Source organism: Loxodonta africana, chromosome 13 (genome assembly GCF_030014295.1).
Source record: "Loxodonta africana isolate mLoxAfr1 chromosome 13, mLoxAfr1.hap2, whole genome shotgun sequence".
NCBI lineage: Eukaryota > Metazoa > Chordata > Mammalia > Proboscidea > Elephantidae > Loxodonta > Loxodonta africana.
In genome coordinates this window covers 30181190-30207338 of record NC_087354.1, presented here as the reverse complement: position 1 = coordinate 30207338, position 26149 = coordinate 30181190, and the positions used below count along the sequence as shown (strand labels likewise).

Below are 26149 nucleotides of genomic sequence, written 5' to 3'. Positions count from 1 at the left end.
GTGTGCTTACCCCCAACCCCTGAGGGCCTCTTTGCCCCTTCCCTCTTGAACACCTCACATTGGACGAGAAAGGCCAAAGGGAGCTGACTTCCCATAGGGCCTTCTGAGGTTCTCACAGAAGGATCACTCTCTGAGGCTCCCAGAGGAAGCACCCTGGGGGCTGGCCACTCCAGCTTGACACAGCTGTGGGCGGAGGCCTCTGGCCTCTTCCCAGCACTCAGAAGCCTGGGAGAGGGCCAGAGGCCTGAGAAGCCAGAGTATGCCCTGCACCGGAACCCCAGCCTCGCCTTCCTCCCACTCATCACTCCCTCAGAGCAAACCGGCCAGTATTAAGGAGTCCCTTAGCCCTCAGCTTGCCCAACCCTGCAGCTCAAGTGAGGAAATTGAGCGTGAGTGAGCAGGGCTTCCCCTAGGACCCAGTGGCCTGTGATGGAGCCTGAATCACACCTCAGTTTACCTGAGTGCTTGTCCTCCGCTCTTCCGGCTACAGCTCCCTCCCAGGCTCCTGGTGTTTTCATGTTTGACTGGGAGGCAATGTGTGTCCCCATCTGAGACGAAGCTGCCTTTTCCCCTTCAGTAGTTGGTGTCCACACTTGTGGCTGTCCCTTAAATATTCTCTAACACGATTGTTATCAGCCTTAACATTTAATTTAGAAGAACTTTTGTTTCCTGGACCAGAACGTAGGCAGGGCAGAAATATATAAGCCCATACATCTTGGTTATCTACTGTTGCTATAACAGAAATACCACAAGTGGATGGTTTTAACAAAGAGAAGTTTGTTTTCTCACGATCCAGTAGGCTAGAAGTTCGAATTCAGGGTGCTGGCTCCAGGGGAAGGTTTTCTCTCCCTGTTGGCTCTGGAGGAAGGTCCTTGTCATCCATCTTTCCTTGGTCTGGGAGCATCTCCGTGCAGGAACTTCAGGTCCAAAGGACGCGCTCTGCTCCTGGCACTGCTTTCTTGGTGGTACGAGGTCCCCAACTCTCTACTCACTTCCCTTTCCTTTTATCTCTTGAGAAATAAAAGGTGGTGCAGGCCATACGCCAGGGAAACTCCCTTTATATTGGATCAGGGATGTGACCTGGTAAGGGTGTTACAATCCCACCCTAATACTCTTTAACATAAAATTTCAGTCACAAAATGGAGGACAACCATAGAATACTGGGAATCACGGCCTAACCAAGTTAATACACACGTTTCTGGGGGGACGTAATTCAATCCATGACACCATAGAAGGGTTGCTTTGATTGAGATGGGGCTGAGGGTACTCAGCTTCTTCCCATCAAGAGATTAAAGGTAAAAAAAGAATCCATTTCCTTCACCTGCAGAAAGGTGCTCCTCCAAAGACAGCCTGCCCGTGACACCTCCACCAAAATCATACAGTATGGAACAGCCATTCCCAAAGTGGGTACAGCTATACAAGGCGATTTAGGGGCTACCGAGATGAACAGTTTTTAAATAATAATCATTAAATATGTAGCAGAAAAAATAGAACTTAACACGTCAAGCTGTGATTTCATGGTCTTTATTGCTCAGAAGAAGGTTAAGTTAAAAAAAAAAAAAAGATTGATTTAAAGAAAAATAATCAGTAAATAACGCACTGGAGAATCACAGATGTGGCAAAACTACAGAGATGGTTTGTGTGCACGTCCTGAGAGCCCGGTCGGCAGACTAAGGACCTGATCACGCTGAGTTCCATCTTTAATCGCTCTCTCTCTTATGGATGTATCCGTTCCAGTAGCGTTTATTGCCTGCCTGCTGTGTGCTAGGTACTGTGCCTGGTGTGGAGGATTCTATAGATGTGATGCTCCCACCATGGTGCTCACAGTTGTGGGACGGGGAGGGACATAATCAGTCCTGACTGGGGCTGAGGCAGTGAAGGAGAAGAACGTGGCACTAGCTGTGTGGGGGGCAGTGCTGGGAGGGCTGCCCTGGGGCAGCATCACTGAGGTGAGCCTCACGGAGAAGTGAACGGTAGGTAGGAGCAGGCAGAAAGCTTTCCAGGCCGAAGAAGCGGCTTATGTGTGGAGACCGGAGGAGAGTTAGAGTGGTGGGTTTGAGGAACTGAAAGAGGCCAGTGTGGCTGAAGGACTGAGGCTGATGCGGGGTGGGGGAGAGAGCTTGAGATGAGGCCAGAGAAACATTGGGGACTGGGTCATACCAGGCCTGCAGGGATTGTGAACTTTATTGTGCATTTAGCCTTCCCCCCAAGTGCCTAGGAGTCCCTGGGTGGCACAAACGGTTAAGCACTCTGTACTAACTGAAAGGTTGGAGGTTTGAATATAACTTCACAAGAAAGCTCTGGCAACCTACTTCCGAAAGGTCACAGCCATTGAAAACCCTGTGGAGCACAGTCCTACTCCAAAACGTATGGGGTCACCATGAAATGGAGTCAACTCAGTGCGAACTGGGTTTTTTTTTTCCCCAGGTGCTTAGGTCTTGTGGCAGGCTTTTGAACACATAGATTGTCTTTTGATAAGTGCTGTGCTAGACGTATGAGCCAGAGGCAGGGGAAGCACAAAGAGGATAGGGCAGCTACGAAAGAGAAGCCAATAATCTTTGAGCTGGGTTTTGAAGGATGAGTAGGAGTTTGACAGGAGGGAGAGAAAAGGCATTCCTGGCAGCGGAAAGAGGATGAGCAAAGGCACAAAGATATGAAAAAGCTCAGAAGGCTTAAGGAAATGCCAAGGGCCCACAGTGGGCAGTGGAAAGAGGAGAGGCCAGAGGGTCAAGTTCACAGAAAGTCTTGAGGCTCAAGCCAGAGTTTAGGTTTCATTCTGCAGGCAGTGAGGAACCAGGGAGCAGATTTGAGCAGAAGAATCCTTCCCACACTGTCAGGGAGATCGCTTTGCCAGTGTGTGCTGGTAAGGCTAGCAGGCAGTTGAGGGGCAGCACTGCCACCGCTGCGTGGTGGGGTGTGGAGGTGCCCAGGCCTGGGCCAAGGTAGGGACTGGAAGAGAGGCCCTTTTCAGTATGACTGCAGCTGAGGGCTGCAGAGCATGCCCCACTCTGTCCCACCGCCAGCCTGGCTGGCATGGTGCCTAGAGAAGGGACCCCTCATTTCAGGGCAGTAGGCTGCCTGCTGCACCAACTTTGAAGGCCCGAGGCCCAAAGTGTAGATTCCAGCCAGCTGGACCTGTGGTCTGCATCCAAAGCAAACAGGAAGACCACAGTGGGCCAGGCGGGGCCTCTGTCTTTGTTTGGAGAAAGGATTAGACCAAGAGGTCTGTGGGCCTTTCTGCTACAAAGGTGGGAGGGAGCTGCAGGCCTGACCAGGGGCATAGCAGAGAGGGGTTCGGGGTGGGGGGCGGATACAAAGCCCTTGGGTATCAGCCTGCAGAGATACTCCCTTAGGAAATTCTAGCCCTGATGGAGATTGGGAACGTATTTTACATGACCCTTGGGTGCCACTGCCCCTCTTTGTCGCCATGCCCAAACTGGAGCTTTTTGCCCTCTCAGCTTGCACCCCTCCCTAGCACTTGGCTTCCCACTGGTGCCTTGGCCATCAGCCTAGTCCTGACAGGGGGGAATGGGTGCTGGTCAGGGAGTGGGAAGTCCCTGCTGGCCCCAGACCAGGGCACCAGGGAGCAGGTCTCTGGAGGGGTTCAGGGCACCCTAGATCTGAAAGATGGCATCCAGTGGATTCCCCTGAAGACCCTGCACTCAGACCCTGGACTCCACAGGTGGCTGTTGTTCACTCTTACACTTACGCATGAATGAGTTAATCGATGCATTCATTCTATTCATGCATGTGTTCATTTAGCAAGCCTTTGTGCAGGCTCAGGGAGTGTCCGGCCCAAGCCAGGGCAGGGCGTGGCAGAAGAATGAGGTCCTCAAGGAGCAGACAGGCTAATGGAGCAGACAGGCATGTGAGCCCTGGGGTGTGTTTGGGCCTAACAAGAGCCCTGCCTGTCTGCTGTGACTGGAACAGAGCTCAGGGAAGGGGTAGACAATTCTCCCAGGGCAGGTGTGGGGGTGGGGACAGAGGCTAGAAAGCCTTCAGTAAAGACCTCACTCCTGAACTGACTCTTTGCTCATTCATTCATTCATATACCATCTGTGCATTCACTCACCAAATATCTGTTGAGCACCTAGTATGTGCCAGGTACTGTGCCAAGTGCTGGTGAGCAGAAGCAGCCAAGGCCCTGCTCTTGGGGCGCCTGCAGTCTGGTGAGGGAGACAGGCGTGACTCAAGTTATCCCCACACAGATAAAATGGAAAAACAGCGCTGAGTCATAAGGTGAACACAGAGGTTCGTGGTGCCAGTGGAGTTAATATGGGTTTGACCTGGTCAGGGAGGTCAGGACAGCTTCTGAGGAAGATCTGAATGGTAAGAATTACTCAGAGCAAGAGGAGAGAGAAGATGATCCCAGCAGGGGCGATAGCACCTTCAAAGGCCCTGTGGTGGAGGGACCATGGCCAGTTGGAGGGGCTGGATGAGGCCAGACTGTCATGACAAAGGGAAAATGTGGCGAGACTGAGTGGGCAGGCTGATGGCACTTGGGTTTTGGTCCCTTTAGAAGATTTGGTTGGGATTCTAAGAGCCCAGAAAAGATTTTATGCAGTGGTATAAAATGATGATCTGAACTGTGTGGTACATAGGTTTGAGGGGTCCGAGCGGAAGGAGGGAGTCCGTGAGGGTACAGCAGTGTTCACATAAATGATGAGAGTGGCTTTCTTTGACTAGGACACGGTGAGGTGGGGGGACAGGGTAGATTGGCCATGGGGCAAGTGAGGGGTGGTGTCAGGTCTAAGAAACTGAACTCGTAGGTGAACGGGTGCTGTTGCTGTGTGCCCTGAAGTCAATTCCGACGTACAGCATCCAGGCAGAACTGCCCTGTGGGGCCTTCTAGGCTGTAACCTTTAACGGAGTATATCGTCAGGTCTTTCCTCCTGGGGAGTGCCTGGTCTGTTCAAACCACCTGCTTTTCGCTTAGCAGAAGAGTGCTTAACCGTTGCATCACCAGGGCTCCTGAAATGGTGATAATGAACATTATTTTTTGATAAAGGCGTATTTTGTTGAGTTTTTTTTTTTTATGATAAATAATACCGTCCTCTCTACCAAGGAGAGGGAAAGATTGAGTTCTAGGTAAGAAAGAAGGGAATGATTTTTAGGTTCTACTGTGTGGTGTTTAATATGCTTTCTCATTAAATCTGTCCAACAAACCTGGGAAGTAAACGCTATTATTTATTTATGAGGAAACAGGTTCAGAAAGGTAAGTTATCTGCCCAAGGTCACACCTGGCAAGAGGTCAAGCCTCCACCAGCCTCCTCACCTTAAAAAAAAAAAGAAAGGCTAGTAATTGAAAAAATATTTGGCAAGAAGGGAAAGTGAGGTGAGCCTGGAAGAACTCCCTGCTCTGGAAAGGTCCACGGGAGGCTGGGACCATGTCGCGAAGAAGCCTCCAGGAATCCTTATAGGAATCCAACCAAAAGGATGACCTGGTGTGTTCTTAACAGGAGCCAGTGACCGACCCTACTCTTCTCTGTACATTTCTGACTTCTTGCTCCTGGGAGGTCCTTCTTTGACTCTAACCTCAGTCCTCCTGCTGCTGTTCTCACCAGCTGGGTTCACAGGCACCTGGATGCCTACCTGGCTGCTCTGTCTACCCACTAGGCTGATCCTATAGCCTGCCCTTCGGCCCTCGGGCGGCTTCAGGGCAGCCTGCAGCCTGTAACTGTTTGCTCCCAGCAGGCAGACCTGAGCAGCACTCCACACTCCTGTTCCTGGATCCCTTTTCCGGAGCCCTGGGCACAGCGTGCCCCCGCCCAGTCCAGTGACCTTCGCCTGTCTGAGCCCTGGTTAATTTTTGCCCAGTCTGCTGGCTTTGGGGCTCCTCCCCCTCAAGGATATAAGCCTGGCCCAAGGCTGCTCCATTCTCTGCCGGTCCTGAGCCGCCCCAGCTCCCTGCCCTCCCTCACCATGGCCAAGGGCTTCTATATCTCCAAGTCCCTGGGCATCCTGGGCATCCTTCTGGGTGTGGTGGCTGTGTGCACCATCATTGCCCTGTCTGTGGTGTATACCAATGAGAAGAACAAGAATGCAGAGAACTCCAGCTCGGAGCACCCCGCCTCAGGCTCCATCAGCCCCACCTTGGCCACCACCTCAGCTACTACCTTGGATGAAAACAAACCTTGGAACAGATACCGCCTCCCCGAGACACTGATACCTGAGTCCTACAGGGTGAGGCTGAGGCCCTACCTCACCCCCAACGACCAGGGCCTGTACATCTTCCAGGGCAGCAGCACCGTCCGCTTCACTTGCGTGGAGGCCACCAATCTCATCCTCATCCATAGCAAGAATCTCAACTACACCTCCCAAGGGCACCTGGTGACTCTGCGGGGCGTAGGAGGCTCCCAGCCCCCTGAAATCGATAGGACCGAGCTGGTCGTGCTCACTGACTACCTGGTGGTGCACCTGAATGGCTACCTGACGGTAGGCAGCCAGTACGAGATGGACAGCGAGTTTGTGGGGGAGCTGGCCGACGACCTGGCGGGCTTCTATCGAAGCGAGTACACGGATGGGAATGTCAAAAAGTAAGTTTGAGCTGGGTCTACCTAGTGGGTGCAGATCCTAGATGCTGGATCCTGGAGGCTAAGTGAAGTTTGGTTTCAAGGCCTTCTGGACCCTTCACTGGCCCATGACTCTACCAGCAGCATCTGGTGGAACAGCTACCCTGACGGCAAACCCTTTTCCGGAGGGCTTCCTTATCCCATGTCAAGGAATCAGGGATGAGGGGCAAAAGTGCCCCTTTGACAGATAGGAAAACTGAGATTCGGAGGAGAGAAATGGCTCACACAAGGCCCCCCAAGTAATACAGCGGTGGAGCCTGCCAGAACTCTGATCCCGAGTTCAGAAGGAGCCCCGATCTGCCACCGTCAGCTGACCTGCTAGGGTCCTGAGGCCACTGGGAATGGGGGGTAGGGCAGGGATTTTGCTGAAACAGCTGCCCATGCACCCCTTCCCCTGCAAGCCCAGCAGGACCTTAAGGCCCCATGTACCCATACCCGCATGACTTAGGGATTCTGCCCACATACCCTCTAACATCTTGGTATCTGGGCAGGGTGGTGGCCACAACTCAGATGCAGGCCGCAGATGCCCGGAAATCCTTCCCCTGCTTTGACGAGCCGGCCATGAAGGCCACGTTTAACATCACGATCGTCCACCCCAAGGACCTCACCGTTCTGTCTAACATGCTACCCAAAGGTGAGTGGGTTCTGTCCTGGGGCCACACTGCCTTAGGGAGGAGGGACCTGGGGCTGAGATGCAGGGCAGGGGAGGGGATGCATCCTCACACTCCTGTGTGCTCCATACCCAGGTCCCAGTGTCCCACTTGATGAAGATCCTGCCTGGAACGTCACTGAGTTCCACCCCACGCCCCGGATGTCCACGTACCTGCTGGCCTACATCATCAGCGAGTTTACCCCTGTGGAGGAAGAAACTCAGAACGGAGTCCTGGTATGAAGCTTGGCCCACCTGTCCTCCTTCCCTGGGACCAGCCTAGCCTGGAGCTATTCCTGTTAGCTCCTCCCTGCACCAGCCCCTGGATCTTCAGGCCAATGTTTGAATAGCTCTGTGTGATCTCAGGCAATTGCCTTCTTAAGTTCTCTGAATCTCACTTTCTGCATTTGAGAAATGTAATAATGTCCTCATGAAGCTACTAGAGAGGTGGTGGCTCTGACTATTGTTTTTCCCCAAGGGCCTCTCCCTAGGACCCAAAGCCCCCCAAAATCCCCAAGTCCCCTCTTCTGCTGACGAGACCTCCCAACGGGTAGCCCACCAGCCTGCCAGGTCCCTGACTCGTCCACCTGCACCAGGCCCAGGAGGGGCCTCCTGACCTACCCTCCACCCTCTTTTCAGATCCGTATCTGGGCTCGGCCCAGTGCAACCACGGAGGGCCACAGTAATTATGCCCTGAATGTGACAGGCCCCATCTTGGACTTCTTTGCCCAGTATTATAACACATCCTACCCACTAGAAAAATCCGGTGAGTGAGGGGTCCCTCGTGGTGGGGGGCAGTGGTTGGGGTTCCACACCCAGGGCCATCCAGCCAACAGCCTCACCTCCCCAGACCAGATCGCCCTGCCCGACTTCAACGCGGGTGCCATGGAGAACTGGGGGCTGGTGACTTACCGGGAGAATTCCCTGCTGTTCGACCCGCTGTCCTCTTCCATCAGCAACAAGGAGCGGGTGGTCACTGTGATTGCTCATGAGCTGGCCCACCAGGTACCCCCATCATGGGGAGTGCAGATGCAGAGGGGGCTTCTGGGAAGAGTCCTACCTGGCAGGGTGGCAGGGTGGCAGGGAGGGGTTACAGTGAGGAAGGATAGCTCTGGGTACTACTGGTGACAGCCAGGCCAGAGTGGCTTGCCGCTGACCCCCTCTCCCCACAGTGGTTTGGGAACCTGGTTACCGTGGCCTGGTGGAATGACTTGTGGCTGAACGAGGGCTTTGCCTCCTACGTGGAGTACCTGGGTGCTGATTATGCAGAACCCAGCTGGAATCTGGTGAGCTAGCTGACCAGTGGTCCCTGGGATCCAGAGTGGGGTGGACCTGGGTTATCGCCTCCCAGGCCAGTCTGCCCAGCCCTCTGATGGCCATTGGGGATTTGCAGAAAGACCTCATAGTGGTGAATGAGGTGTACCGTGTGATGGCCGTGGATGCACTGGCCTCCTCCCACCCACTGTCCTCCCCTGCCGATGAGGTCAATACACCCGCCCAGATTAGCGAGCAGTTTGACACCATTGCCTACAGCAAGGTGAGCCTTACCCTCTGGGATGGGGTACTGGGAGGGAGGTGGGGACTTGGCCAGGAGGGGGCCTTTCCCAGCCCTATGGTGGTCCAGCCCAGTCTCCCTGAGACCCCTCTCCCGTTGCTCTTCCCCAGGGAGCTTCAGTCCTCAGGATGTTGTCCAGCTTCCTGACTGAGGAAGTATTCAAGGAGGGTCTGGTGGTGAGTATTCCTTGGCCAGCCATGGGGTAGGTGGGCTTCTTTCAGCACCTGCCCTTTGCCCCAGCCCCAGGCTACCACCAGGGTTGAATGGTGGAGTCTGGGGGACACCAGCTTTGTCCTCACCATGGCCTGTCTTTCCACAGTCCTACCTCCATGCCTTTGCCTATAGTAACACCAACTACCTGGACCTGTGGGAACACCTGCAGAAGGTCAGTAACAGCCAGCCCCCGTGAAGTCATTCTGTTGGGGTCCCGAGATGCTGAAAGTCCCTGGGGAAGCACATATGTAAGAGAATGAGGTCTGGATCATTCTTATTACCATGCCAGGCAGGTCATTTGGAGCCTCAGTTGCTCATCTGTAAAATGGGTGCCATGATGGTGACTTGATGTGAAGCTCTGTGTCAAGACCCCTGGCAGGTGGCCTGCCTCACAGTATAACGAGCTCCGTGAGGAGAGCCACTGCATCTCTTCATCCTTTAGCGGTGAGGAAGTGAGCTATCCCGGTTCCCAAGCCCAGCCCTTCTCTGCCTGGAACTTGGAGCCAGTCATATAAGCTACTCAGCACTTCCGGCTGCCCTGTGCCCCAACCTGCCACTCCCAGGCATGACTTTGCATACACCACCAACCTCAGCACAAACTCTGACCCTCTGCTCCTGCCCGCCTTCATTCCGGTCCACTCAGACCCCTTCTGTTTTGTGGGGCAAATTCGCACCTCCCCTCTTCCCCAGGGGCCACCACCTCTCTCCCTACCTCTCTGGGAGGCCGCCCCACCCGTACGTGGGGCTGGAGTCTGCACACTGTCCATTGTCCCTCCATCATTTCCACTCCTACACTGCCCTCCCCCTTCCCTATGGTTCTCTTCAGCCAAGGATGTGGCCCCTGAGGTGTCTGGTCCCTCCTGCACCAATATCCCCTCTGGAATCCTACAATCTAGTGTTCCCCTTGGACTGCCCAGCCAGCTTGTCTACCCCCACTACTGCCCCTGTCTGTCTATGCCCCTGTCTGTCTAGGCCCCAGGTGTCTGGGCCTCATGGTCAGTCAGACCACAGAGGCGAGACCAAGGTCCTCATTAGGAGTTACCTCTGGGCTGGTTTCTATCCGACTTACATCTCCCACAAGCTTGGCCCAGCTCCCCAACCTTGAATAGACGCTGCTGGCAAGATGGCTCTGGCACCTCTGCCCCTACTTTTCCCTTCCACCTCCATGCAGACCTCCTTGCTTTGCTGTGGTTTTCTCCTTTTTCCACCCTCTCCAAACCCACACCCCCTCTATGCTCAGACACCCCTCCAGCTCTGCAGGGCCCTTCTCCCTTCCTCCCTCTACCGCCCTCCCCACAGCTTTTAGCCCTTCTGATATGCGCCTCTGCCATCTTATTCTTAGGTGTTTACTGACTTTTCCACTCTTGTTGTTACAAAAGCAATGCACATGCATGGGAGAAAATGAAAAAGATCCAAGAAAAAAATAAAAACCATCCCTAAGCCTGTCCTCCAGATCCCCATCTGGGTTCATTTCCTTCATACACATGCACACGCTTGCACATATGTGTGTGCATGTGTGTACCCAGGCACACACATGCACACATGCACACAGGCTCCCCCCATAGCCCTCTGCCTTGACCTCCTTCCCTCCTCTCTCTGTCTCCTTTTCCTTCTCATCTCCCCAGTGTTACTCAGGCTGAACCATGAGTATGCCGTGCCCCTCCACAACACAGGGTGGGCCACAGAATGGGGGGCCACAGGGATTAACTTAACTGATTTGGACTGAACCGAAGCTGGGAAGCCTTCTAGCTGGCCTAGCGCTGCACCGCCAGGAGCAGCACAGCTGGGACTGGGGCCCAGCTCCTGACTCCCAGTTCACTTTCTACTGCCTCCCCCACAGCGCGGGCCCCATGGGGTAGAGGCCAGAGTCTGCAGGGGCTGCAGGCAAGGGATTGCCTTGGGTGAGTGGGGGTGGGAGGGTGGCTATCCACTGACAACCACACTACCTGGCTCTGCCCTCAGGCTGTGGGAAACCACACACCACCCCTCAACCTTCCTACCACCGTGAACAACATCATGGACCGATGGACCCTGCAAATGGGCTTCCCTGTCATCACTGTGGATACCAACACTGGGTCCATCTCCCAGAAGCACTTTCTCCTTGACCCCGAGTCCAATGTCACCCGCCCCTCAGAGTTCAAGTGAGCAGAGTCCCTGAAGCAGGGGTCCTAGTGAGTCCTGGAGCAGGTGCTGCAATGGTGCCCCCTGACCATAGTGGACCCTGGCCTGCTGTGGTCCCAGCTCCAGTGGCCATACTTAAGCACTCCCTCCTGGGACCAGAAGAATGGGCACTTGGCACCAGAGCTGGGCAGAAACTGGGAGCCAGGGCAGAGCTGCCATCTCTTACCGCCTGGCCCCCGGTCTCTCGTTGCAGCTACCTGTGGTTCGTGCCCATCTCGTCTATTAGAAATGGTAGAGAACAGACAGAATACTGGCTGGAGGACACCAAGGAAGGTAACCCAGGCCTGCCCTAGTAGGCAGTATTCCCCAGCCCACACCCCCAGCTCCTGGTTCACATTCTGGAGGTTCCTGCATTATTTCATTCAACAAATGGAGCAGACTTCTTTGGTTCCAGTTTCTACTCTGCCACTGCTCAGCTGTGTGACCCTGGGCAAGTTACTTCCCCTCTCTGGTCTCCATTTCTTCATCTGTAAAATGGGGCTAAGAACAAGGTCTACCAAATTAGGTTGCATGAAGATTAAATGAGACAATCCACGTAAAATGGTTAAAACAGTGCCTGGCGCATGGTAAGCTCTGAACGCATGAGCAGCCCTACTCTTCCCCAGGCACTGAGGAAACAAAGGTCAAGACCAGCCACCCTCTGCCTTGACCAAGGTTACAGATTATGGGAATGCAGACAAGTGGTTATAAACATACCATAGCTGTGCTGAGCGCTTTATCAAAGGCATGTATAACTGGGCTACTGGGGCATGGGGGCAGGGAGCTGGGAATAAGGGAGGTTTAGCTTCATGGAGAAGTCAGGGAAGGCTTCTTGGAGGAGAATAGCTGAGTCTTAGAGGAATAGTAGTAGTAAGCCAGGCTGCCAGGGCAGAGAAAAGTATTCCAGGCAGAGGAGCTAGCAAGTGCAAGGACATGGAGGTAGAGAGCAAGGGGACCGAGTGTGACTAAGGCAGAGGTGTGCCCAGAGGGGAAGCTGGGTCCTGGAGAGCTCTGCAGACTCTGGGAGACAAAGGCTGTGTCTTCCGAGGGAGGAGCCTGGGCGAGTGGGCAGTGAGCAAGTGATTAGGTCAGGCCTCTGGGGCTGGAAAGAGCCCTTTGGTGCCAGGAGAAAGAATGGAAGAGGTGGGAGAGGGGAAGGGAGAGCAGTGAGGAGGGGGTGCTGAGCCCTAAGGAAGATCTGAGCAGTATTGGGGGGCTGGCTGGGTGGGAGGAGAGGGAGGGGAGGAGTGTGTGGGTTTCCAGTTTGGGTGACAGTATGTGATGGAGCTGTTCCAGGCAAGAGGGCAGGGGAAGAAGAGAGGGAGCTGAGCCTGAGTGGCCAGGGGTGTGCTGATGGAGACATCCAGGCCACTGTCACCGGCCTGGCCACACGGAGCCTGTTTGAGGTCACTGACCAACCAGAAGCAGAGTTCGGCCCTGCAGGCCAGTCCTACACCCTGGTTCTCCCACCCTCCTTGGCATCATTGCCGCAAAGGCTTGAGGGCGAGCTGATGCCAGGCTGCGTAGGAAGATACTCTAATGGAAACCTGGAGAGAGGAGGCCTGGGGGAAGGTCAGCTACGGCCTTCTGAGCAGCCCCTGCTCCAGCTCTGGTTCCTCCTCACAGCCCAGGACGAGCGGTTCAAAACGGAGGCTGATGCCTGGGTCCTGCTGAACATCAACGTGACGGGCTATTACCAGGTGAACTATGACAGTAACAACTGGAGGAAGATTCAGAATCAGCTGCAGTCAAATTTGTCGGTGGGTGTCTGCCATCTCCCCATTCCCTGGCCCCAGGCCCAGGCCCAGGCCCAGCCCGAGCCCCAGGATGGGGCAGGGCCTGTCACCACTGCCAGCTTCAGGTCACACACTCTGTTTCCCTTTCTAGGCCATCCCTGTCATCAATCGGGCCCAGGTCATCTACGACTCCTTCAACCTGGCCAGGTGGGTGGCCCCATTTGTCCGTGGGCCCAGCCTGGCACAGCCAGTGCTTCCCCGGTTGTGTTTGCTATGTGCCGGGCACAGAGCAGTGGGCTCCCTTACACCACCTCCAGGGGCGTAGCAAGGGTAACAAGTGCCCAGGGGTAACCTCTAAATTGTCCACCCCCCAATCTGAGCACCCAGGGGCAATCTCTACATTGCGTGCTCCCTCCCCCAGTTTCAGGATGAGTGGATGTTGATAGCAGCAATGTGTCAATAGAAATGCCTTCCCCTCTCTTGTCTGGCTGCCTCAGTCAGGCGCCTTTCATGTTTGTGGCACCTCGGGATGTCATTCCACGCCTCATCTGGTGCGCCCTTGGACTTGTGCCTGGGGGCAAGTACCCTCCTCTGCTGGCCCCTTGCTACGCCTCTGATCACCCCCACCCCCCATATACTGCTCCCCGAGTCTTCATGCTCCAAGAGATTGGTAGCATGATTACCCCCAGTTCACAGATGAACAAACTGAGGTTCGGAGTACTTTGCCTGAGGTCACACAGTAGCCCATGTCAGCCAGACACAGGACTGTCCAGCTCCAAAACCTCATTGTACCCCACGGTGCCACACTTTTCCTGAGGATCTATGGGGTGCCAGGCTGCCCTGCTAGGTACTGGGAGGATCTGGAACGGGCAGGCCAGCAGAGACGCAGCATGGATGAACAAATATTGATTGAGCAGCTACTGTGTTCCCAAGAGGTGCTAAGCTCTGACATGACTGATGTCACCCATAGATCCAAACACTCATGAAGCAAATGTGCATAGACAGCTTGAGGAAGAGGAGAGAGGAAGGCTTAGAGGGCTGAGCAAGCCAGAGAAGGGGGCTGGGCAGAGTAAAGAGCACAGGTTTTTTGTCCTTTTGAATCTCAGCTCTCTTCTGGGCTGTGTGGCCTTGGGTGATTCACTTTACCTCTCTGAGCCTCAGTTTCCTCACCTGTGGATGGAGCACCACCCAACATCCATGTCCTCCATTCCCTCCTGGTGAATGCTGAAGCTGAGTCAGCTGGGGCTCTGGACCTCAGGCTCCAGGATGGGGCAGAGTCCAGGGTTGAGGAGGAGTCTTGGCAGCCTGGGCTGGGGTTTCTTGGATGTGACTGGGCAGGGTGGAGGTGCTGACTTGGGCCTCTCTGTTTGTCCCCAGTGCCCAAATAGTCTCTGTCACTCTGGCGCTCAACAACACGCTCTTCCTGATCAAAGAGAGAGAGTACATGCCCTGGCAGGCCGCCCTGAGCAGCCTGAGCTACTTCCAGCTCATGTTCGACCGCTCCGAGGTCTATGGTCCCATGCAGGTACGGAGGAGCTCACAGGGCTCAGAGACCCACTCCCTCTCAGTGCCTGAAGGGCACCCTTAGAAAGTTAATAGAAATCATTTTGGAGTGGTAAAACCCTCCAAGTTGATGCAAAACCAGGTCCTTTCCTGAGAGCAGGCGTGGGAGAGCAGGAGAGAACAAGAGGGATACAGGGTGAAGGGGGCAGGTACTGAGAAGGTGAGGAGGTAAGGCAGGGCAAAAAACAGACACTAGGATTTCTAGCAAAGTTTGCTGATTTGAAATATGGGAAATCAGCACCTTCAGAAGGCACAGAAGAGGCCACTGTGCTGGAGGACCTGTCTGTCACAAGCTTCTCAGGCCTCAGGTAACTCCTCTATAAAATGAGTAGGTCGCTACCTGCCTAGCTTGCCCTTCTGGGCTGTGAGGGACACGCTGATATTAATAGGCTTTTAAGTATTTGAATGCTGAGCACCAGGGTGAAATATTTGGGAAGTGCTCTAGGTGGACCTGAGATGAGACTTGGTGGAAGAAGGATACTGGTGAGGAACGTACAGCTGAAATGTTCTTCCCTCTGCCTCCTTTTGGGGTCTCAGGAATAGCTGCTTGAGGGTTGTGACTCCCACTTGGGGGTCCAAGGGGAAACTCAAGGTTTCTCAAGATGAAGCTAGAGCCATAACGATGTTCACTGCAGTGTTGTTTATAATAAACAAAAAATAAATAAATAAACCCACAAAAACACTTAAATGTCCAACAGTTGGGGATTGGTTAAGTAAACTGTAGACTATCCATTTAATGGAATATTATGTAGCTTTTAGACCATACCGGAAGAGGTTTTGTATTTTTTATGCTTATGCAGCTTTGTTCTTTTTTTAAAAAATAATTTATTTTTTGTCGAAAATATATACAGCAAAACATACATCAGTTCAACAATTTTGACCTGTACAATTCAGTGAGTTCATTACATTCAAGTTGTGCAACCATTCTCGCTGTCCTTTTCCAAATTATTCCTCCACCAATAACATAAACTTACTGACTCCTAGGCTTCTTATTTAATCTTTCAAGTTGCTGTTGTCAGTTTGATCCTATATAGATAATTCTTTGAAGGAGCACAATGCTCAAGACAGATATTCTTCACTAATTAAGCTAAACTATTGTTTGGTTTAAAGAAGACTTCAGGGGATATTTCCGGTTAAAGGTTAAGGGCAATAGTTTTGGGGTTCATCCAGCCTACGTAGCTCCAGAAAGTCTGAATTCCATGAAAATTTGAGAGTCTGTTCAACATCGCTCCCCTTTTGGTCGGGATTCTTCTATGGAATCCTTGATCAAACGTTTGGTAATGGTAGCTGGGCACCATCCAGTTCTTTGGGTCTCATGGCAAAGGAGGCAGGTTTTTATTATTATTTTATTTTTATGTTATCTATTAGCTTTCTATTATGGTAAATAAGGTTTACCTTACAACCTGCCTTCCTCCAATTCTTCCCATCCTCCTAATGTAGTTAAATCACAATATTTGGTCAAATCAGTATTCAGCGTTTAATTTATTGTGATTCTTTAAACATTTTCTCTGCTGAGCCACATAGAGTACTATGTTTGTGTTTCCTTTTTTATACATCTTGTACAAATGTATCAGATAATAGATCAGTTTTGTTTTTTCCTGGAGACATCCCTCCTGGAGCCCTGTGTCCTGCAGGCTTTGCTCTAGATCTGCTGCCCAGCTCTTGTGCTGGGAGGCTTTTCTCCAATGTTGCATCTCCTGTTTCCTGGATCCCTTGGATTCTTCCTTGATTTTTCTCTCTCATAATTGGAGCATATCTTCTAGGAGTTTTTGAAAAATGGTGCATGAGAGAGAGATTTTCTGAGGCCTTGCATGTCTGAAATGTCTTTATTCCACCTTCACTCTTGAGTGCTAGTTTGTCTGGTTTAGAAACTTCTGGATTGGAAATTATTCTCAGAATGTTTAAGGTCTTGCTCTACTGATATCATTCTTCTTTTGTTGCTATTGAGAAGCTCAGAGCCTTTCTCACTTTGAATATGGCCTGTTTTTAATTCTTCTGGGAGCTTTTGGACTCTTCTCTGATCCCGGTGGATCATCCTTCTACCCTTTCAGCCTGGGCGGATTAGGACTTTTTTTTTTTTTTTGGCATTGTTTCTGTAAAGCTTTCTTCCCCTCCTTTGTGGAACTCCTGTTAATCCAATTTGCTTCTCCTGCATTGATCCTCCAGTGTTCTTACCTCCTCTCTCCTATTTTCTACCCTGTTGACTTTAGTTCCTCCTTTCTGGGAGATTCCCTTGGCTTTACGCTTCACTTCTCCTCTAGAGATTGTTTTCATTTCTTGTATCACATTTTTCGATTTCCAACTGCTCTTTCTGGTTCCAGCATTCTATGCAACATCTTTTCTTAACTCTCTGCATATATTTACTACAGGTTTTCTTTTTCTTCTGTTGACTTCTTTCCTCTGAGTTTTCTATTTGTTTTGATCTCCTCTTTCACATTGGAGGCTATGCTGCCTCTTTGAATTTGAGAGTGAGGTGGTGAAAAGTGATTGAAAACTCCATGGAGAGGGCGGAGTTTGCCGACTAGGGGTCTCAATATGAAGTAATTAAGTGGCCAAGTAGCTGTTCATTGAGAGATCCCCAAAATAGTTTCCACAGGTGTTTTCTCTTGAAACCATTCACTTTCTCCAAAGAACAAGTCTCCCAACTTATGCAATGAGGCAGGTGATGCTCACTGTGGGATCAGAGTGCGGTAGGGAGCTGGGATACCACTACTCAGCAGATAACTTTCACCTCTGATCCTCTCTGCAGTCTGGCAACCTCCTTGGCCCCCACTATGTCTGGTGATGCTGGGACCTGAGCCTTTCTGATTCCTTTTTTCCTATGGGTTGTTACCTACTGCAAGGGGCAGGAGTGGGGGCTTGGAGATTCAGTTACTCCTTCTACAGACTTTGACTCAATTCTCCTGTTTGCAGCCCCTGCCTCCGCCTTGCCCCCCAAAGACTGTCCCTCTAAATCCTGAGCCTATCTAGGGCTCCTCGTGGCCAGTAGTCAGGCTCCCCGTCAGCATCTCCCCCTCTGCAGGGCACTGTTGCGGATTCTCCCCCTCTGCTGAGTCCCTTTACAGCTCCCTCTCTCCACTTTCCAGCTGTCTAACAGCATTGGCATCTTGTCCACTGTTGCTTCCTTGCCCAGTCTCTTTATTCTTAGGGGTTTACTCCTTTTACATTTGGATGTGGCCTCAGGTGGGCACAAATGTCCATCTACCATGTTGAATCAGCCTGCAAAGGATTTTAAAATATTAGGCAGGGCTTATGTGACACTTTAAGTGAAAAAGAGCAGTACACCAAATAAGAAAAATGTAGGAAAGAGAAGGAAGTCATGGATTGGTTAAGTTCCTGGGTGGTTTTTATTTTCTGTGTTTTCTACATTTCCTACAATAAGCATGGAATACTGATGATCAGGGGGGAAAAAACCCAACACTTTCTTTTAGGAAATGATGACACTTAGACATGGAATGTTTGGACAACTGCGTCTTTGTTGGGAAGGAACTCCAGAACAGCCATCTGGAACCTAGACTTTCCCTGTTCCCTCCAAGCACTGTTTGGCCATGGGAGAGCTCCCGAACTGCTGACCTTGTTCCCTCCTTGCTGGCACCTGCCCACCCATGTCAAAGGCTCCATGGGGCTCTAGTCAGGTCAGGCATGAGTCCTCCCTTTGAAACTATTGCATGTTCTTTCCCACAGAAATACCTGAGGAAGCAGGTCCAACCCCTCTTCGATCACTTCAAAAATGTCACTAACAACTGGAAGGAGCGCCCTCAAAGCCTGACAGACCAGTGAGTGTGACCTCCCGTGGGTCCAGAGGTCCTGCTGGCCCAGCAACCCCAACCTGGGCAGTCCAGAGCAACGCCCAGGCAGGTTTCTCCTTTGGAACTCCCAGCTCCTGGCCAGGGCAGGGGACAATGGACAGGAGAGATGCCCACCCAGGAGTAGGGGGTCCTCCATGAGGCTCTGTGTAGCTTGTGGGCCCATCTAACCACTTTATACAAACTTCAAGGTCACCTCACTGGTTTGAGGTCAACAGCTAAAGGTGTTGATGCTGGGACTGGAGCCTGTGCCAGCCCCTCTGGGTCTCAGGACTGCCTAGGGTACCAAGGAAGCTCAGGCCCAGAGCATGAAGCAAATAATGGGAGCCCACAAGGCCAGGTGGGCCACAGCCTGTCCCCGTCTGCCTGTAGTTGTATATAAGGCATGCTGACCACGTGTCCTCCCTGGGCAGGTACAACGAGATTAATACCATTAGCACTGCCTGCACCAATGGAATTCCAGAGTGTGGGGAGCTGGCCTCGAGCCTCTTCGCTGAGTGGATGGCACAACCTGATAACAACACGTGAGTGTGTCCCTGGTCCTCCTCCTCCAGGCTTCACCTCTCCCTCAAGCAGAATCTGGGAGCCCACAGCCTTGTCCTTATCCAACCTTTGTCCCACCCCCACCTGCTGCTGTGACCCTGACTCCCCCTCCCCATCCAGGATCCACCCCAATCTGCGGTCCACGGTCTACTGCAATGCCATCGCCCAGGGTGGGGAGGAGCAGTGGGACTTTGCCTGGGAGCAGTTCCAAAAGGCCACCCTGGTGAATGAAGCTGACAAACTCCGCTCAGCCCTGGCCTGCAGCAACAAGGTGTGGATCCTGAACAGGTGAGGACCAGGGCGGGGCAGGGCTGGGTGAGGCCCCGCCCCACCAGAGATCAGGATCCCTGTGCGGGGGAGAACCTGCCAGGCCTCCACACACTCATTCATGCAATCCTCACAAACCTGAGAGGTGTGGGGAGTATTGTTCCCATTTTACAGATGCGGATACTGGGGCTCAAGGCAGTTTACTCAAGATCTGGAAGCTTCAATAAGTACTAGAGCCAAGATTCGCGCCCATGTCCGGCTCCAGGTCTTGTGCTTTTAGCTGCTATGGCCCTCTTAACTTCTGCCTGATGGCAACTTTGTTTCCCTCTCTATCAAGGGTTCTGGAGCACCTGGACATGAGTCCTTCTGGACTCCAGCTGGGCAACCCTCAAGCCCTTGGATGAGGGCTTCTAGCTTCCACTTTGTAGTTCATATGCCAATATCTGGACCCCAGTACAGAAGAGCCATCCTCAAAGTCAAGGACAGCAATGGCCACCATACCTGGTGCCAGGAGTCGAAACTAGTCCTTTCTTCCTTCCTCCATTCCTCCTTCCCTCTCTCTCTTTCTTCCTTCCTTCATCTTCAGATATTTAGTGGCCTAGCAATTCCACTCCTGGGTATACATCCAAAAGACTTGAAAGCAGGGACTCAAACAGATACTTGTACATGAATGTTCATTACAGCACTATTCACAATAGCCAAAGGGGGAAATAACCCAAGCGTTCAACAGATGAATGGATAAACAAAATGTAGTATAGCCATACAATGGAATATTATTAGACATTAACAAGGAATGAAGTCCTGATACATGCCACAGCATGATGAACCTTAATAACATTATATTAGGTGAAAGAAGCCAGAAATAAAAAGACAAGTATCATGTTGTTGTTAGGCACTGTCAGGTTGATTCTCAGTCATAGCAACCAACGTGACAGAGTAGAACTGCCCCATAGTGTTTCCTAGGCTGTAATCTTTAGGGAAGCAGATCACGAGGTCTTTTCTCCCTTGATGGGTTCAGACTACCAACCTTTCAGTTAGCAGCTGAGCACTTAACCGTTGTACCACCAATATGATATGATCCCATTTATATAAAATATGTAGAATGCATAGACAAATGCACGGATATCAAAGTAGATTAGAGGTTATTATTAGAGGCTGGGGATGGAGGAGGAAGGTAGTGCGCAATAGGTACAGATTTTCTGTTTAGCGTGATAAAAAAGTTTGGGAAACAAATAGAGGTGATGGTTGTACAACATTGTGGGTGTAATTAATGCCATTGGATTATACACTTCAAATGGCTAAAATGGAAAATTTTATGTTGTTTGTATTTCACCACAATAAAAAAAATACAAAAAAAAATGCATATATATATATATATATAGGGCATCAGCTCCTCGGCAAGCATAGCATCTGGCATAGCCAGTGACCCTGCTTAGAGGGCTCAGCTTTCCACCTACCACAGGGAGAGAGGCCTGGGTGGTCCCTCAACCCTCAGCACACCAAGGGGTTGTTGAGGGGATGCAGGAGGACGTAATGTACGTGGTCCTGGCTTCTCTCTCGAATCTTCTGACTGCAACTCCTTCTGCCCTCACAGGTACCTGAGTTACACCCTGAACCCTGATCTCATCCGGAAGCAGGATGCCACCTCCACCATCAACAGCATTGCCAGCAACGTCATTGGACAAACTCTGGCCTGGGACTTTGTCCAGAGCAACTGGAAGAAGCTCTTTGAGGAGTGAGTCTGAAGAGAGGGTGTCTGGAGGCGAGGGCCAGGCTGGGGAGCCCTGGAGGTGGCCTGTGTGCACAGGACACCACGGGGGTGGGCAGAAATGTGGTGGATGGAAGCATCTTCCAGGAAAGGGTGGGGAGTAAGGGACCCTGCGTTCAGACTTTTGTTCAAGTCCCAGCTCCCCCATGTTCTAGTTGTATGACCCTAGGCATATCCCTGGGCGACAGTCCCCAGCCCCTCTCGCTCATCTCCTCTCTCTTCACCCTGCAGTTACGGTGGTGGCTCCTTCTCCTTCTCCAGCCTCATCCAGGGAGTGACCCGACGATTCTCCACTGAGCGTGACCTGCAGCAGGTAAGAAGCTGTCCCTACCCCTGGACCCTGGCACAGTGGGAACTGGGCACCCAAAGGCCCCTTCCCAGCTAAAAGGGTGGCTGCCACTCAGCTCCCACTGAATGTGGCCATGAGGGTATGAGGGTCCCAAATTGCTAGGCCTTCCTAATTGACAGGAGAAACTGGGAACCCAGATTTTTAAGATGGGGGCAATTCATTGTAAAACATTAATCTTGGGGATTTTTGTATAGGCACAAAAGCAAGGAGAGCAATATAATGAGCCTCTATGTACCCAGATTCAACAATTACCAACATTTTGCCAATGCTTTTTTGGGGGGGTGAACAATTTTAAAGGAAATTACTAATATTACATAATTTCATCTGTAAATACTTGAAAAAAAAGTCGTATCTAAAATAAAGAAATTTCTTTAACATAATTACACTGCCATTATCAGATCCAAAAAGTTAATTCCTGACTATCTTCTTACACCCAGCCTATATTCGAATTTTCTAAGCTGTTTAAAAAAAAAAGTATTTTGCAGTTGATACACTTGAATCAGAAGGTCAACTCATTGCATTTGGTTGGTTTGCCTTTTTTTTTTTTTTTAACTGAGATATAATTCACATACCATCAAATTTACCATTTAAAAAATGTACGATTTGATGGTTTTTGGTATATTCACAAGGTTGTGCAACCATCACTACTATCTAATTCCAGAACATTCTTATCACCCCCAAAAGAAGCTCCGTATCTATTAGTAGTCACTCCTTATGTCTCCTTCTCCCCCAGCCCCTGGCAACCACTAATCTGCTTTCAACATCTATGGGTTTGCCTATTCTGGACATTTCGTATAAACAGAATCACATAGTGGCCTTTTGTGTCTGACTTCTTTCACTTAGCCTAATGTTTTCAGGGTTCATCCATGTTGTAGCATGTTATTCCTTGTTACTGTCTAATAACATTCCATTGCATGACTATACTACATTTTGTTTATCCATTCATCTGTTGATGGACATTTGGGTTGTTTCTACATTTTGGCTATGGTAAATAAGGCTACAGTGAATATTTGTGTACAGTTTTCGTATGAACATATGTTTTAAATTCTTTTGGGTAATATACACAGGAATGGTAACTATACACAAATGTTCTGTGGGAGAAAAGACCTGGTGATCTGCTCCCATAAAGATTACAGCCTGGAAAACTATGGGGCAGTTCTACTTTGTCATACAGGGTCACTGTGAATTGGAATCGACTGGATGGCACACAGCAACAGTAACAATGTGGTAGTTCTATGTTTAATGTTTGGAAGAACCACTAAACTGTTTTCCATGGTGGCTGCACCACTTGACATTCCCACCAGCAATGTAGGAGGGTTCCAATTTCTTCTGTACATCCTCACCAACATTTTTTCTTTTCCTTTTTTTTTTTTAATTCTAACCACCCAAGTATATGTGAAGTTGTATCTCATCACGGTTTTGATTTGCACTTCCCTAATGACTAATGAGGAGCCCTGGTGGTGCAGTGGTTAAGAGCTCTGCTGCTAACCAAAAGGTTGGCAGCTGGAATCCACCAGCCATTCCTTGGAAATCCTATGGGGTAGTTCTACTCTGTCCTGTAGGGTAGCTATGAGTAAGAATCAACTTATTGGCAACGGGTTTGGTTTTGGTTTTTTAATGACTAACGATGTTGAGCATCTTTTCTTGTGCTTGTTGGCCATTTATACATCTTTGGAGAAAAATCTATTCAAGTTTATTGCCTATTTTTAAATTGGATTTTCTTTTTGTTGTTGAGTTGTAGGAGTTCTTATGTATTCTAGATATTAAGTCCTTATCAGACATAAGGTTTGAAAATATTTTCTCCCATTCTGTGGGTTGTCTTTTCACTCTCTTTAAAGTATGCATTGATGGACAAAAGTTTTTGATTTTGATGAAGTCCAATTTATCTATTCTTTGATTGCTGTGCTTTTGTTGTCATAGCTAAGAAAACCAAAACCAAACCAAACCTGTTGCTGTTGAGTCGATTCCGACTTATTGTGACCGTATAGGATAGAGTAGAGCTGGCCCCACAGGGCTTTCAGGAGTGGCTGATGGATTTGAACCGCCAACCTTTTGGTTAGCAGCCTGAGCTCTTAACCACTTGCCAAATCCAAGGTCATGAAGATTTACCCTATGTTTTCTTCTAAGAATTTTCTAGTTTTAGCACTTACATTTAATTCTTTGATCCGTTTTGAGTTAATTTTTGGAAATGTTGTGAGGTAGGGGTCCAACTTCGTTCTTCTGCATGTGGCTATCCAGTTGTTCCAGCACCATTTGTTGAAAAGACTACCCTTTCCCCCATTGAATGAACTTGGCACCCTTGTTGAAAATCAATTGACCATAAATGTGTGGGTTTATTTCTGGGCTCTCAATTCTATTCCAGTGATCTTTATGTCTATCCTTATGCCAGTATCATACAGTCTTGATTACTATAGCTCTGTAGCAAGTTTAGATATTGGGAAGTGTGAGTCCTCCAACTCTGTTCTTTTCAATATTGTTTTGGCTATTCTGGGTCCCTTGGATTTCCATGTGAATTTTAGGATTGGCTTGTCAATTTCTGCAAAAAAGGCAGCTGGAATTGTGACAGAGATTGCCTTGTATTTGTAGATCAATTTGGGGAGCATTGCCATCTTAACAATATTAAGTCTTCCAACCCATGCACATGAATATCTTATTTAGATATTTATTTCAACAGTAGTAGTTTTCAGCATATCAGTCTTGTGCTTCTTTTGTTAAATTTATTCCTAAGTATTTCATCTTTTTTGGTGCTATTGTAAATGGAATTGCTTTCTTAATTTCATTTTTGGATTTTTCATTGTTAGTGTATAGAAATACAGCCGATTTTTCTATAGCCCTCGTATTCTGCAACCTTGCTGAACTCGTTTATTAGCTGCAATAGTTCCTTTGTGGATTCCTTAAGATTTTCTATATATAAGATCATATAATTTGCAAATAGAGATAGTTTTACTTCTTTCTTTCCAATCTAGATACATTTTATTGCTTAATCACCCTGACTAGAACCTCCAGTACTAATAGGTCTTTTCATCTATAACATTTAAAAAATATGTCATTTATACATTGATGGGACAACTGGGTCATTTGACATTAGATATGAACTGTACCTAACTGTTCCGGCTTACATACAAATTCGATTTAAACAAAGACTTAGGGAAGGAACTCATTTGTAATCTGGGGACTGCCTGTATAAAATTTTCCACATTTTGGATTTGGCTGATTGCTTCCTTATGGCATCTGTTTTAGAATGTCCCTGTCTTCTCTTGATTGGACTGAGATTGTAATTCAATTAAAAGCCGAGGATCATCTCAATGAGAAATCATACAACGAAGGTCAAATACATCTGTGAGCCAGATTTAGTGAGGGGCTGTTATTTCCAAGTCTCTGCCATAGAGTCCCTGGGTGGTACAAATAGTTAAGCGCTCAACTACTTACCAAAAGGTTGGTGGTTAGAACTCACTCAGAGGCACCTCAGAAGAAAGGCCTAGCTGTCTGCTTCCATATGGTCACAGCCTTGAAAACCCTATGGAGCTGAGTTCTACTCTGACATACATGAGTCAGAATCAACCTATTGGCAACTCGCTTGGCTTCCCGTAGATAAGGGTTTAGACTGAGAGAGCAGTGGAGAACTTGCCCCTCCTTTCCAGGGGAACAGGCTGCTGTCTCCATCCTTGGGGGCTCTTAAGTAGAATGGGAGGCCAAATGGCCGAGAGAGCCTTTCCTCCAGGCTATGTTAGAGACCCAACCTCAGGCTGAGAACCTCTGTTTTCCCTGCAGCTGGAGCAGTTCAAGCAAGACAACATGGACATTGGCTTTGGCTCAGGCACCCGGGCCCTTGAGCAAGCCCTGGAGAAGACAAAAACCAACATAAAATGGGTGAATCAGAACAAGGACGAGGTCCTCAAGTGGTTCACAGAGAACAGCGAATAGTCCCTGGTCCTTGAAGCCACCTGGCTCCCATGCAAGATGCCCATGTACATCTGTCCCAGCAGCCTGTGGCAAGGCCTCCCATTCCCAGAATCTGAGCCACCAGTGTCCTCCCCTCAAGGACAAAGTCTCCAGCCCACATTCTCTCCACTCCGCCAAGGGGGCCAGTCGAGCTCCTGATGGCCAGGTTATTTGAGCACCTCCCAGGCACTGCCCTTTGTGCCAACCCCACCCCAGCCCTGGCATGGCGGCCTGATGTCCAGGGCCCTGCAGCTGATCTCAGGGAAGCCCAGCTCCAGGGCTAGATGAGCAGAAGCCCTTGATGGACATGATGGACGGCCTTGGGGGCAGGGGGTGCTGCACCTTTTCTCACCATCCCATAAAGGCCGTGGCACCTGAGGAATCTACAGGGCTCCAGATCTGTATTTTTTTTTTTCTAAGAAAATGTAAATGAAGAATTTCTAGATGAGCTTCCAGGCTCATTACTAAACTTAAGCAGGAATGGGTCTGCTATTAGCTGGGGAGGCTGGGATGGAGGGAACCTGGGGTGCCTGGAGGGAACTTCTCCCAGTGCATTGGAGGGGAGAGGTGTGCAGCCTGCTGGCCTTCCCTGCAGAGCGCCTGTGTGGAAGTGTCTGCCTGCAGTGCTCATTTCATCCCAATTCTCACATCAGGCTGGAGGTGCAGGGCACTGGGGAACCAAGGAGATGGGAGGGCAAGTGCCAATGGGGGCTGGTGTGGTGCCAGGCACAGAACAGTTCCTGGCAGAGTGGAGGGAGTGCTTCTTTTTCAGAAAGCAGGAAAGAAGCTGTGTTTACACCACCCTAACATAGGGTTGCTATGAGTTGGAATCAACTCGATGGCACTGGGTTTGGTTTTGGTTTTTTAACATGAGGCAAGGGAGCAAGGTGCCAGCTGGGCCCCTCTCCTTGCGCTGCAGCCAGCACCTGAGGGGGTGGGGGTGGGGGTGGGGGTGTCAGTTCAGTAAAGGCAGTGACTCTGGCTCCAAGGCCTGGTGTGACCACTCACAAGCCTAGCTTCCAGGAT

General features: G+C 50.3%; 1 protein-coding gene across 1 annotated transcript; it reads left to right on the top strand.

Moving 5' to 3' along the window:
- The first annotated feature begins 5695 nt into the window (after positions 1-5695).
- On the top strand, positions 5696-25496 carry ANPEP (alanyl aminopeptidase, membrane). The gene is made up of 20 exons (XM_010593828.3): positions 5696-6536; positions 7064-7206; positions 7319-7458; positions 7861-7987; positions 8072-8226; positions 8394-8507; positions 8615-8758; positions 8887-8952; positions 9096-9161; positions 10952-11130; positions 11364-11443; positions 12776-12909; positions 13037-13092; positions 14263-14410; positions 18133-18224; positions 18668-18778; positions 18918-19085; positions 20659-20799; positions 21064-21145; positions 24953-25496. The coding sequence occupies exons 1-20, from the start codon at positions 5923-5925 to the stop codon at positions 25103-25105; spliced, it is 2913 nt and encodes a 970-aa protein (XP_010592130.2). The 5' UTR covers positions 5696-5922; the 3' UTR covers positions 25106-25496.
- The last annotated feature ends 653 nt before the right edge of the window (positions 25497-26149 follow it).